At 47.1% G+C, this 12333-nt stretch overlaps 1 protein-coding gene across 4 annotated transcripts in view; it reads right to left on the minus strand.

Annotated features, from left to right (window-relative positions):
• Positions 1-12333, minus strand: part of ASXL2 (ASXL transcriptional regulator 2) — a 118918-nt gene that overhangs the window by 64232 nt on the left and 42353 nt on the right. For 2 of the 4 annotated variants that reach the window (XR_004781951.2, XM_035568233.2), the window contains exons 3-4: positions 10026-10134; positions 5253-5415 (exon numbers count right to left, since the gene is read on the minus strand). Coding sequence is in view for 3 of the 4 variants with exons in the window: in XM_035568233.2 (XP_035424126.2) it covers positions 5253-5415; positions 10026-10134 (272 nt within the window). In the remaining variant the exon portion in view is untranslated. Of the gene's footprint in view, positions 1-5252; positions 5416-8564; positions 9400-10025; positions 10135-10395; positions 10490-12333 lie in introns of those variants that run through there. The other 2 variants (XM_050710122.1, XM_035568237.2) reach the window with 2 other exon arrangements.

The raw sequence follows: 12333 nt of genomic DNA on the forward strand, positions 1-12333 counted from the left end.
CAAGCCAGACACAGGTTGAAATCAGGAAACAAATTTTCCACAGACATTCCTTCAGAGGAGTAAGCAGAGACGGTTCAACAGGGTCAACTCAGAAACGAAATCCACTCCTTGGCAGGCCATTCCCCCTTTTTTTTTCCTAATAGCTGAATTTTGCCAGTATTGCTCGACTCCAGTAGCACAGCCTCGCACCAGGCACTGCAGCTCTGTGCTCCCAGCTCTCCAGCAGCTCATCCACCCCTGTGCCGCCACTGCTGTCGCTCCTCTGGTGGAGGCAGAGAAGAAAACCAAACCCAGACACCACCTCGCCAGTCCAGGGCTCACAAAAGCAGTCCTGCTTCTCAGCTCTTGCTCCCTTTGGTCAGCTGGGAATTTTTGAATCCCTCCCCACTGCACGCTGCTCTCACCCTCCTGTTCGAGTGGGCCCAAGTCAGATCTCCTCACAGATCCCACCAAAAGCAAACCTCCTTCTCCTTCTCCATTAGCAGTTTTCGGTTGGACCTGACCTCTGACTCAGCTCATCGGGTGGCAGCACAGGTGCCAAGCCTGACACCCGAGACGCCACGTGTGTCCTTTTCCTTGCTTGCTCTCTGCACCCTGCTTTAATTGTCTGCGTGTTTTATTTTTTCAGAACCATGCCCCAAATCAGACACAGAGTTTCAGCTAAGGCATCGTCGGTGCCCGCTACACAGCAGAGCAATTCCTACCTTACAAGCTGTTCTCCTGGCAGTGTATTCCCAGATGAGCCTTACCCTTACCGCAGTGCTGCCACGGACTGACTCGTTCGTGGTCTGTGCTATTGCAGCATTCTTGCCAGAGCTCCTGCCTAACCAGCCCCTTCCAGTTTTGTGTTTGTGCCTTTATTTTGTCCTTCCTAAATGTAGTGAATATGCACTTGTGTGAGCTGTAATCTTAATTTGGACTTCAGTTTAGTGAAGACAACCACTGCGTCCTGGCTCTGTCTTCCATTCATTCTCTGGCAGGTCTCCCCTCGCGTCCTGCCGACTCTCCTGCCTTCCAGGTGCTGCGGGTGCTGCCTCACCTTCACGCTGAGCTCTGCTGGCAGATGCACCAAGGTTGTCTTGCCCTGGAATAAGCCTCCACACATTGTTTCCTTTAGAAAACTATCCCGGTTTTCTGCACAGTCACAACTGCAGCTTTTACAAGCAATTCATGCAGCTTAAGTAAGAGAAATGATTGTAAGGACGTTGGGTTTGCTCTAAGATGTGCGGCTCATCCTGCTCTGCTGAAAACAGAGAGAAGTAGAAATCACAGAATCACGGAATCACAGAAGAAAGTAGTACCATCTCGTATCACAGTAGCGAGATGTAACAGAAAGCACCTGTCAGAGCCCTCAAATTCTGAGGCACTGCATAAGTCCTACCAACCAGAACACTTTTTTTATTCTGTCATCTTCTGGATAGTCTCCGCTGGCTCCCAAAAAAATAAAAAAGAAAAAATCGGTTTAATGCTGCGAAGAAAATTAACATGGTATATGGTACTAAATAAACACGTCTTGCTGTCCATCATGTTCTTCATGTTCATGGTGGCCTCTACTACTCAGCATTAGAAAGAATGCACTTCCTTTTAATATGGCCAAGTGAGCAAAGCTGACTGCAAAGAAAAGACGTTTCAGGTCAGCTTTGTTAACATCAGCATTCAGAGAAATCCAGTATTCTTTCCCCCTCGGTCAACTTAACTTATTGCTTGTAACAGAAGTAGCAGGAATGCAGAGTGTGTTGTTCAAGTTGAGAAGTTGTTGTACACCCGGGCTTTCCAAATGGCACAAAACACAGTAGAGATGTGTCTTTTCTAGAGAAGAAAGCAGCACAGCAGAACGCGCAATTGCAGCCGTTTCGAGCAGAGCAGAAAGGTATCCTCCAGAGCTATCCCTCCAGCCCCACACCCAGTCCTCCAGGGGTTTCAGCTTGGTGTTTCTGAGGAATGTGCTAAATCTTTAAGTCAGTATGTAAAGAGAAATTTTAATTTTGCTGGGGAAGTCTGTTGATGCAAAGGGACTCATGGTTGATTTACATTCTGAAGCATGAAATTTATCTTTGGCAAGTGGCCTCTGAGACCTAAGTATTTCCAGAAACATCGCTTTATTTTCCCAATGCAACATGCAGAATTATAAGTAGCCATTTCTTAAACCTATTACAAACCAAGAAGACAATGGAGGAGGCCGAGCTTCTGTCCATGGGAAGACCTCAGACGAAGTCAGCTTCCCGTCCGTCTGCCCGCCGGTAACACCGCCATAGCAAGTCTCAACACAACCACTCGGTTCATTTGTTAGAGGTGCATTCTGACTTCCAGATGCACAAACCACCAGACAACGTGCTCTGACACACCGCCTGTCGCTGCTTTTCAACCCATTCCCCTGCACAGAGGTGCATCACCTTTTGAGGGAACTCACTCCTACTCATGCACAGCATTTCAGTATTTCAAACCGAATACAGCCAGTGGTTCCTCGTGTCCTAGGGGTAACTTCTCTTTATGCCTTATCCTGATGGCCAAAATGTGGTGCTCAGCAGGCAGCGAGACGAGCAGTCCCCTCCTCTGCTTGTGAGCAGCCAGGCTGCTCAGAGCTGTGCTCACAGCTCACTGCAGGCTCAGCTCCGCCAGCAGCAGCCTAGGTGAGAGCTGCAGAGAAGAGCAGAGCGTAGATGGTGAAACAAGAGCCCCCCAGTAGGGCATCTGTGCGTCCCACAAAGGTCGGGCAGCTTCCACCACCGCTGCTCGCTCCCGTGTAACTGTAAGACATGAAACCCAGAGGCAAGAGCAGCCAGCCGTGGCGGAGCTCCTCCGTTTGCATCCATCGCAGACCCATAACGGCCGAAATATGGGATGCACTTGTGGGCAGGAGGCGGGATGCACGGACTCGGAAAGGGTTTGTCTATAGATACTGCCAGCCAGCTTACGGGATTGAAACTGGGTTGTACACACAGGATGACTGCGCTTCAGTTTTCACTCCTGCAGTACCGTGTTAGCACAGGTGAAATCCAGGCTCCACGTTGCTCCCCTGGGTCTGGAAGAGGCTCAGTACATCCACAGCCCTAATTAACTGCGCAGAAATGCCACCCCTGGTTCAGCAAACACACACTTTGTTGTTCAAAAGTCTCTTAAAGGGAAGCTTAAGGATAAAGTCATCTCCCCTCAAAAGCTGGTCACTGTGTGACACTAAGCAGTAAGTTTGTTAATAATTAAGAGTTACACAAAGGAAGGCAATCCTCAGAGGAACAGAAAGAAAACACTCAGTAACACCGCTGACCAGAATTACATTGCTAATACTGAAGTTCTTGACCTCCAGTGCATTGAAGCACATGAAAATATGATTTTTATGCTGAAGGTCAAAATGCCATTCCTAAAAACAATCAGTATCAGACAACAAAGAAGTTCAAAATTGCTTTTTCGTATTTGTCCTGAAACTGTTATTTTCAAATTCTCTGCTTTGAGGTGTGGGTAACTTTTGCTACCCATTTCAGTCTACAAACCCCCTTCCTTCTTCCTCTGGTTCCCAAACCACACGGGGTCCTGGTTGTTCAGCCATTTGGTAACGGGGTATATGAAACTTTTATATAGATGTATACAAATATAGCTACACAAGCATTGCGATCTCACTGTAAGATACATTTTCTCTTGCAAGTTCACGTTCCCCTTTCAAATTTTTACATAATATCATAATGTTGGAGGTGTAGACAATGTACCCAAAAAACCCCTTACTGACCAAATATTTTGAGAGGCTTTGTTAGAAATGAAAATATTTTAGCCAGACTACCTATAGCTTTCCTTTTAAAAGGATGAATTTGTAGTCAAGTTTTACTTCTAAATTTTTAACGTGCACTTTCCTGGTGTTTTAACTGCTCAAATCCTATCGAACAATTTCTTTCTTCTTGTTGCTTGCACTGTGACTACGTGGGAAGCCCCATGCAAGGTCTGGTCCCCACAAGCCTTGCACATGTCTCATGGACAGAAGAGTTTGGCGGACCCCACTGCCCTATAATAAGGCTTCAGTGGCTTTAGAAAACCACTTACACTAGACTATGCTACTGTATTGGAAATAATTTTTTGATTTTGTTTCATTTCAGCCGGCAAATTCTGTGCATGACTGTGTAGAAAAGGAAAAAAGAAAGGATCAGATTAAAGAGAAAGCTGTAACATCGGCAGCTGCACCAAGAGCTCTGCAGGAACACCCAGAAGGGAGAGGTGCAGCCTGCTACCTCTACTTAAGGGAAAGAGCGAACGAAGAATTTCTGATAAATGTATGTTGCACCCTCACATTTTATTATGATTTTTTTTTATTAATTCAGCATGTGACATCTAAACAGATAAGCAGATTTATGAGCAGAATTTTGAAGGAAGAATGAGAATTTAGACAATATTTGTCAAATGAACAGACATGGGAAATAGAGGGGAATAAAAGGGGGAACTTCAAGTTTATTACTAATACATGATGTAACTATTGCAATGCATTGGCTGAGAGGTGTTCGTTTCTTCTGGTCCTGAGAGAGTAAAACAGCATGATATGACAGTATCCAACAAGACACATTGCCTCCTCGGAGTGGCAAAGATATCAGGATGAAGAAGTATTCATCAGAGTGAAATGCATTCATTACCTTCACTTGGTACTCCCCTGCAATACCAAATATATTATTTCGTGTAAAATCCAGAATCTAGATAGCCTCAAAAAATTGCTGAAATTTACCATATTATTTAAGGTCGTAAGTGATTTAATATTCAACTGACTTGAATACCTAAACATTGTTCGGTTTATGAGGGAAGAGAGTTCAAAGCAGGACAGAACAGGAGGGCTGGAGCCCAGACCCTATGGGACCCCTCGGTTCCCACAACAGGCCGTAACCTCAGAGCCGCTGTGCTCACTCGTAGCCAGTGTTGCATCCAAACATCACCAAGAGAGGCCAGAATCAAAAGGTGCGGTCATCTCAGGAAAGGAGGGGGATGGCAGAGAAAACCCGAAAGAAAACGATTCCGCTGTTCCTAGGTCTGAAGCACAGTATGCTGGTCGCTGACCTGCATCAAGCTGTAAGTACAGACACCTAATTAAAGATACCCTTGGGTCCCTCGACAGTGAAGCTGCTCTTGTGACATGAGTTCTCGCCAGGAGCACGAACAGTAAAACAGGCCTCAGGCTACTGTAACGGCCTGGCTGTACAAGGGAACAGATTTGACTGGCAAAATCCTCAAAGTCCTTCACCAGAGACCGCGTTAAAATCACCACTCCTGGAAGGGAAAATTACCTTTCCTTTTCCACCTGCTTTTCTTCCCGTCCTTGTTAGTGCACCCATTGCTGCTGCTGCTGGTGCTGCTGCTGCTGTTCTCGGAGCTCTGCGAGTCGGACTGCGCGTCGCTGCTCTCCTCCGAGCCGTCAGAGAGCTCCTTCAGCCCGTCCGGAACGTCCTTCTGCAAACGAAGCAAGCAGGCGAGTTACCCACTCCACGACAAACTCTCCAATTAACACCATTCTTAAAAGGAGCACTTTGCTTTATTTACCAAGCACTCGCTGTTGATTTTTTATGCTTGAGAGCTACGTCAGAACTGCTTAGCTTCCGGCCTCTGAAGCACACTGCCTTTCGCCAGTCCATATAAAACCCATACCCGCTGCCGTGGCTTCTCCACTTCCCTCATCACCACCTCACAGGCACACCCTTCCCTACACACCCCTTTAGTTGTCTTCTCTGTCCTCAATCACCAACTCTAACACACTTCTGCATAATGAGAGAGCCAGTCAGTTTTGGAACTTCATGACAGAGGAAAAAGAACGTGATGGTTCGGTGTCCGACAGCCCCAGAGACCTTTAAGTTCCCAAGCAGGAAGACCTGCTGGCACAGACCCTGCCACGGCAGGCCCGGCAGGGGCTGTGCGTTCACACACAGGATTTGGGGCTGCAGAAAGCACCAGCAGCTGTGTTCGCCCGTCCACACCTAAGCCCAGACTGCCCTCTAGTGATCAGCACCATTCCGATTTTAACCTACTCAGCGCTAATTAGTGACAGCACCTTGAAATCCGCTGACAGGGACCTCAGTCGTGGCCGTCACCCCTTCCCGACTGCCCGAAGCCCCTCGGTGCGCCCCTTGCCGATGGGCCGTGCACGCAGCGCAGGGCAGTGGCAGACACAGAATTAATGGCACAGAAAGAATTACCTATAAACCACAATCCTAGAGAGGACATCACCAGAAGCAGAGAAGAACCTTTCTATTTATACCAAGTGTCACCAAAGCTGGTAAAAATTAAGCTTGCCTACTCCTAATGCTCACGCTCCTTTCAGCGAACCTTCTTTATGTCGTAACTTTTATGATTTTAGTAAGCTGGGACATTTACCTATTTTTCTGATTTTTTCAAGATGTCTCTTTTAAAGTCTTCCACCTGGTCGTCTAGCTACCACTCCTATAGATGTGTCTCCTAAGACGGTGTGCGCTGTCTTTATCACGTGTGGTAAAAGCTGAACTGGCCAGACTTCTCCAAATATCAGGTTAGAAATATTCCCGCAGACTGGAATCTCCCAGGCTACCGGTGAACAGAAAATCCAGTCATGGGCCTTTCCGATGCAATGGGATAATAAGCACGGGGGAAGCGATAAATAAAAATGCACGGGGGTACCAACCAGATGCACAGAGGGTTCCCGGGACAATGCCGACCACTGAAAGGCTCCAGCCACTAACTGATGGACCATCAAGACCCTCCAACCTTGGGGAGGGCCAGCTTGAACTTTTTAAGTAATAAGATGGGGAAATGGAGGAAAATGAGGGTTCTGCTTGTTTGCCTTGGTCTGGATTTCCAAGAATGACAGCTGTTTTTCCCAAGAACTTTGACTTTTAATTAACAACATGACCTTCAGTTTCTCTGTCTATTGACATCAATATGTCAATTGTTCATTTAAAATGTGAATCCTTCCAGGCAAGACTAAACCTTAGTGTACACCTCTACAGCCTGAAACAAAATCAGCCCCTGAAAGCTCATCCTGCACATGCAGCCCTTGCAAACACTAGAAAATATTAAATTACAAGAAATTCAAATACCAGAAGTTACTAGAAATTCAGCACTTTTGCTACAAGTATTTAAAGGTAATGTAATTTGGTTTATTCTTTAGTATTTAAGAGTGCTTGGAGTTGATTTTCCCCAGGGGACCAAGCAGAGTGTTCAGACTGTAGGAGAAGTGCCCAACGTGTCCTTACCAGGGCACGTGCATCTTGTAGCTTTAAGAGGAGCACTGCTGGCCGACCCATGCTGTTACACGCCACTTCAGCCACAGCGCACACCCATGGCATCTCAGCATTTTTAATCAGATTACATATTATCAGTGCTTCCACCTCTCCATGCAAAGCTTGGCTATTGTGTCTGAAAGGCAGGATCAGTAAAACACTGAAACAGCCCTCTCCTGTCAAGCACAGGTGTGCCTGAAGCTGTACGTCCCCCACATCCACCCTGCTTGTTACTGTCAAAAGCACACTGCTGTGTGTAAGACCTGGCCTCATGGCCTTAAGCAAACTGCTGCAGCTTAGTCGAGAAAGTAGCCACGTTTTTGAGAGCTATAAACCACGTCTTATGGGCTCTGTCTTGGAAGGGTTCCTGTTCACCACCATGAACAGACTCGCCGCTCCGAGGCACGGAGTGCTCGGTGCGCTTCGGATCACGGCTGACTGCTAGAATTAGGCAAGATTTGGGGAAAGTAGAGGGTTAGGTACTTGATAACAGAACTAGAAGCAAAGGGACAAAAAAGAGCAACAACAAAATCCTATTAACAAATATTAATGAAAAATTTGGTTTGATTTCTTGCTGCCCTTAGGAATTCTCCTTCGAAGCATCTCCTGGCAACCACCACCAGAAACACCAGATCCTTTAAACGTGATTTCACAGAACTGACATACTCCTTTGTTATGGTTCTCTAATCTGTCTTACATATCTTTACAATCAAATCTAAAAAAAAAAAACTGAAGGGAGATCCTGGCAGCCTACCAGTCTCCTTCCTACTTGGATCAATGACACAATAATCCGGTTCAGGGAGCCAGCAAAACTGCAAGTACAACTTTGCTTTACTCGCCAGGGATTTTATCAGAAGCTTTCTCTCTTAAGCAGTGTGATTTACCAGACACCTGGCTCTTCTTCCCTCTACTGCAATGGCCATCCCTGTTCCTCAAAGCTTTCTAATGGACGAACCAGCACCTTTCATAGATAATGGATCCCCCAAAGGATTTCTCCTTGAACCCACCATCTTCACAACTTCTCCTCCTGGCATTACACTGGGACCAAACATGACAACGGGGACCAGAGGATGGTGTGACATGGCTGGCTGACACAGCGGCTTTCTTGACACTCCACCAACATTACCACCTCCGGATCACACAGCCCCAAAGAGGGAAAGACAACGACAAAACTGCTGTGTCCTTAGACATGCAGGAAACAACAGGGTTTTGGAATAACTCGACCTGCTAGTCTAGCCTCCTGCCTAAGACAAATGATTACATTTAATGAACTTATTCCTACGCTGAGTTAAATAACATTGGAGCTTTGCTGAAGCTTAACATTACGAAAAATAACCAGTTTTAACTTACAGTTCTCATGAGGATGACAAATGGAGCTACCACAGCAGCTCTGATGGGTTTTGTTGTTCAAATGCATGCTCACTTCCAATCTGACTTTGCTTAGGTTTAAGCTCTTGACGTTGGATCTGCCTGTGACTTATCCCATCAAAAACACGCTTGCAATCTTTCAAAAGAGATCTTTTTTTCATATCTAGAATTGTTTGTTCTTTGAAACTTTTCAGCATGGCTTGGCCACATCCTGACACAGAATTCACAGACAATTACTCAACCACTTGTCTGCTACAATATGTGAATCTTTTCCTGAGTCATAACGTTCTGACAAAACACCTTCTTCCTGCTCTTGACTTAAGGTCGGCATTCCTTACGCCTAAACCAGAAAGCTTTACACATTTTCATAATGAAACACATTGTGTAAGAATGAGACCCAAAAAGACAACTACCTTCCCTCCATTGTTGGCTGTATCTGATAGTCCTTACCTTAAACGTACATCCTCCTATCAACAAGATGTTTTATACTTTCACTTCAATGCACTGAAATGAGGCCAATCTCTGTTTGGCACAACAACGTTCAAAGAAAGAAGTTTGTGGGATGTCTTGCAAAGGAAACTTTGGAAGCTCTGAAGATGTTCTACTCTGATGGCACGTCAGCACCAGCACACAGCTCCCAGGTGACAACCTTTGGTGTCACCTTATATGCAAGTACTCAAGGAATCGTGCCTTTCCAGTTTACAGGGTGGAGGCAGAAGACGGTGAGAACAGGAAAGCATTTCTCTTCCATTTTAAATATTTTAGGAGATGAATCTCATCTTAGAAGTTACTGTTGCTGTCTAAGGAGCATGGGGTGAGATGAGGAAAGCAGCTCCAACAGAGAGACATACACTGAGGGGGTCTGTGTTCAGTGAGAGGAACCCTAACTTATTTGACTGTCATCAGTTTCAAATATATAGAGAATCGAGAACAGTGTCAGCAGGCTTCATTCTAGTAGTTTAATTGGGGAAAAAAGTTTCAAATAAAGATTATTCTTTAAAAACCGAATCAGCTAAATCAAGGAATCCTCACTTTTTCCCTTGAAGTATTTTCTGCCTACTGTTAATTGAATAAGGATAAAGGACTTTTTAACTTCTAGATATAAATTGAGATTAGTGAAGGTAATGTTATCTCTATATGGCTAAAATTGTATTACAATTTTAATTATTCTTTTATTTCTGGGTTAATAATATCAGCAAATAGTAGCTGATAGTTTTATTCACAGTATTGCAAATAAAACGAGCACTTTGGTTGTATTTTCAGCACACAGGTGCTCGCTGGCAAGCATGAGGAGACCATGCTTGCATTTGGAGGGATAGTTTGCACTACAATTCACGCTACTGAGGAACAGTTCCCTCTTCAGGATTAACCTAATGCAACATATTTTAAACAAATAAAAGTCACCTTAGCATTCAAACAAAACTGCCCAGCTGAGACACTTACCTTCAGAGTGTACACTCCCATCCGCCCCGGGACCTTATAGAAAATGCCCTCTTCCCCTCGGGAGTTTGTATGTAACATAGCATTCAGGCATGCAAGAGGAGAAGTCCCACTGAAAATAAAAACACAGGATTAATTTTTGTATTTCTCTGGTCAGTATTAATCTTCTGCTGGGAGACGATCACGATCACAGCCCCTCACCTGACCACCAGGCATGCAGCGGCAGAAGAGCCCAGCTCCAACGTGTATTCCCACGAATACAAGTTGAAGCTGCCTCAACAAGCAACAGTGAAACCAATCCAACGAACCCACGCTCCAGCTCCAGAAAATAGGCAAACAAACAAAAAACCCCCAAGTTCAGGCTCTCCGATACCTCTTTGCAGAACATCAAAATGGTCGTTCATTCTTAAAGCTCTAAATGCTCAAAGTTGCTCAGCTGAAACTCTGAGCAGATCTGTTGCAAGCTAATTACTGATTGCAGAGATATTTAAAGTTTTCTGGAAAAAATTGCAGCGTGGTGAAACGAGGGTTGTGGGATAGAGAATGGAAACCAATTCTGCAATTTTAGCAATTTCCTGAAAAGAGCTGCAATCTTCAATCCCAGCCCCAGGAGCTGAAACAGGAGCTCCATCCTTTTCCCTGTGCTGGTGGGGGTTTCTTTGTTTGTTTTTTAAGCTATCCCACTGCAGACAGAAGCAGAATCAGTGGGCACAGAAGACAGGTAACTTTTGTTCCCGTTGCTGGGTCAGGCAGATCACACACGCTATTTAACAGCTGCCACTGCTTGTACAGCACGCTGCTGGTATCTTGCACTACCCCTGAACAGGAGATGCAAGATTCAGTGCAAAGTTTTCACCTCCCAATATCTTGTCACAAAGGCTCGTACTGGAACCATCAGATTGACTGAAATCCTAAATTTGTGACTGAATGGCCAAAACTCCTGAGTGGGAGCTACGGCGAGATTGCTACTCATTTGCAGTATGCTCTGCTATAAATATTCAAACAAATCTGCATCACGAGCAGTGAGATGAGCCCTGGCAGGAAATGGAGATAGAGGTGAGGCAGAGCCCAGACCTCTGATGGCTCAGGCAGCACACGCTCGCTCCAGGTTAGACAAAACAGCAGCAAAGCAGCTTAGCTCCATTACTGAATTCTAACAGGAGCAGAAGCTGATATCCTGGAATAGATTCCAGGGCTCCTTTGCACAGGTGGGGTACAAACGTGCAGTTGGAGGCACACAGGGAATGCTGCATCAATAACCCCAGGGTGCCCAGCCCCACGGCCCTGGGCTCCGGGAGCTCTGCAAGGAGCAGCCCCCGGCCCCTCTCGGGGCAGCCCGTGCCAGGGCTCCGGCACCCGCCCAGCCCAGCAGTGCTGCCTGAGGGGCAGGGGGAGCCGCCGGGGCTCCAGGCTGGGCCCGGGGCCTCTGGGCCTGGCCCTGGGCACCGCTGAGCAGAGCCCGGCTCCGGCCTCTCCGCACCTCCCTGCGGGTACTGACGGCCATGGGGGAGCTCCCCCGGAGCCGCCTCTGCTCCAGGCCCAGCAGCCCCAGCTCTCGCAGCCTCTCCTCACAGCACGGGGGCTCCGGGCCCGGCAGCACCCTGGGGGCCCCGGCCTGGGCTCTCCCTGCTGGGCCCAGCTCTCTTGGTGCTGGGGGCCCAGGACTGAGATAAAGCAGCTCACAAACCACAGGAGAATCACTGTCCCCAGAGGGCAGCTAATATTTACATTGCTAGACCCAATCCCATCCGTACTAACTGCAGTGCTCTGAGAATTCAGCCCCTGGCCGGGGCCCACAGCTCCAGCCGGCTGGTGGGATGCTCAGGGAGGGGGCACCGCGTGCCGGTGGCAGGGGCGAGGATTCAGAACCACGGACATGAGCCGTGCGTTATCAGGTGGTTCATGGGACCAGACGGCCGCTTCCTAACCTAAATTATTCCATGTAAAAGGTCAGGAAACAGCCCCCACGGCATTAAGGCAGAGGTGCAGAGCAGTGCCTCAGCACACACTGCTACGCCTGCTGCCTGCAGTTCTCTCGCGTGAATGCCGACATGGATGTGACACAGCTGAGCGAACGTGTGTGCGAGCCACGCTTGGCCCAGCTCTACATGGCAGTATAAACACTATTCCTGTCCTTCTCCCACCACTGCTCATCAGCTTTCTCCCTCTGCTGCTGCATCTAGAAAATGATCAGAATTTCGTATTTCTGGATCACTGAGCGCATACTGAAGAGCACTGAGCGTGCCGACGCATGCCCGCACTCAGTAAAGGTCTCAGACGGTGACGAGAAGCCTGCCACGTACCTGACCTT

The sequence above is a fragment of the Cygnus atratus genome, chromosome 3, assembly GCF_013377495.2.
Source record: "Cygnus atratus isolate AKBS03 ecotype Queensland, Australia chromosome 3, CAtr_DNAZoo_HiC_assembly, whole genome shotgun sequence".
NCBI lineage: Eukaryota > Metazoa > Chordata > Aves > Anseriformes > Anatidae > Cygnus > Cygnus atratus.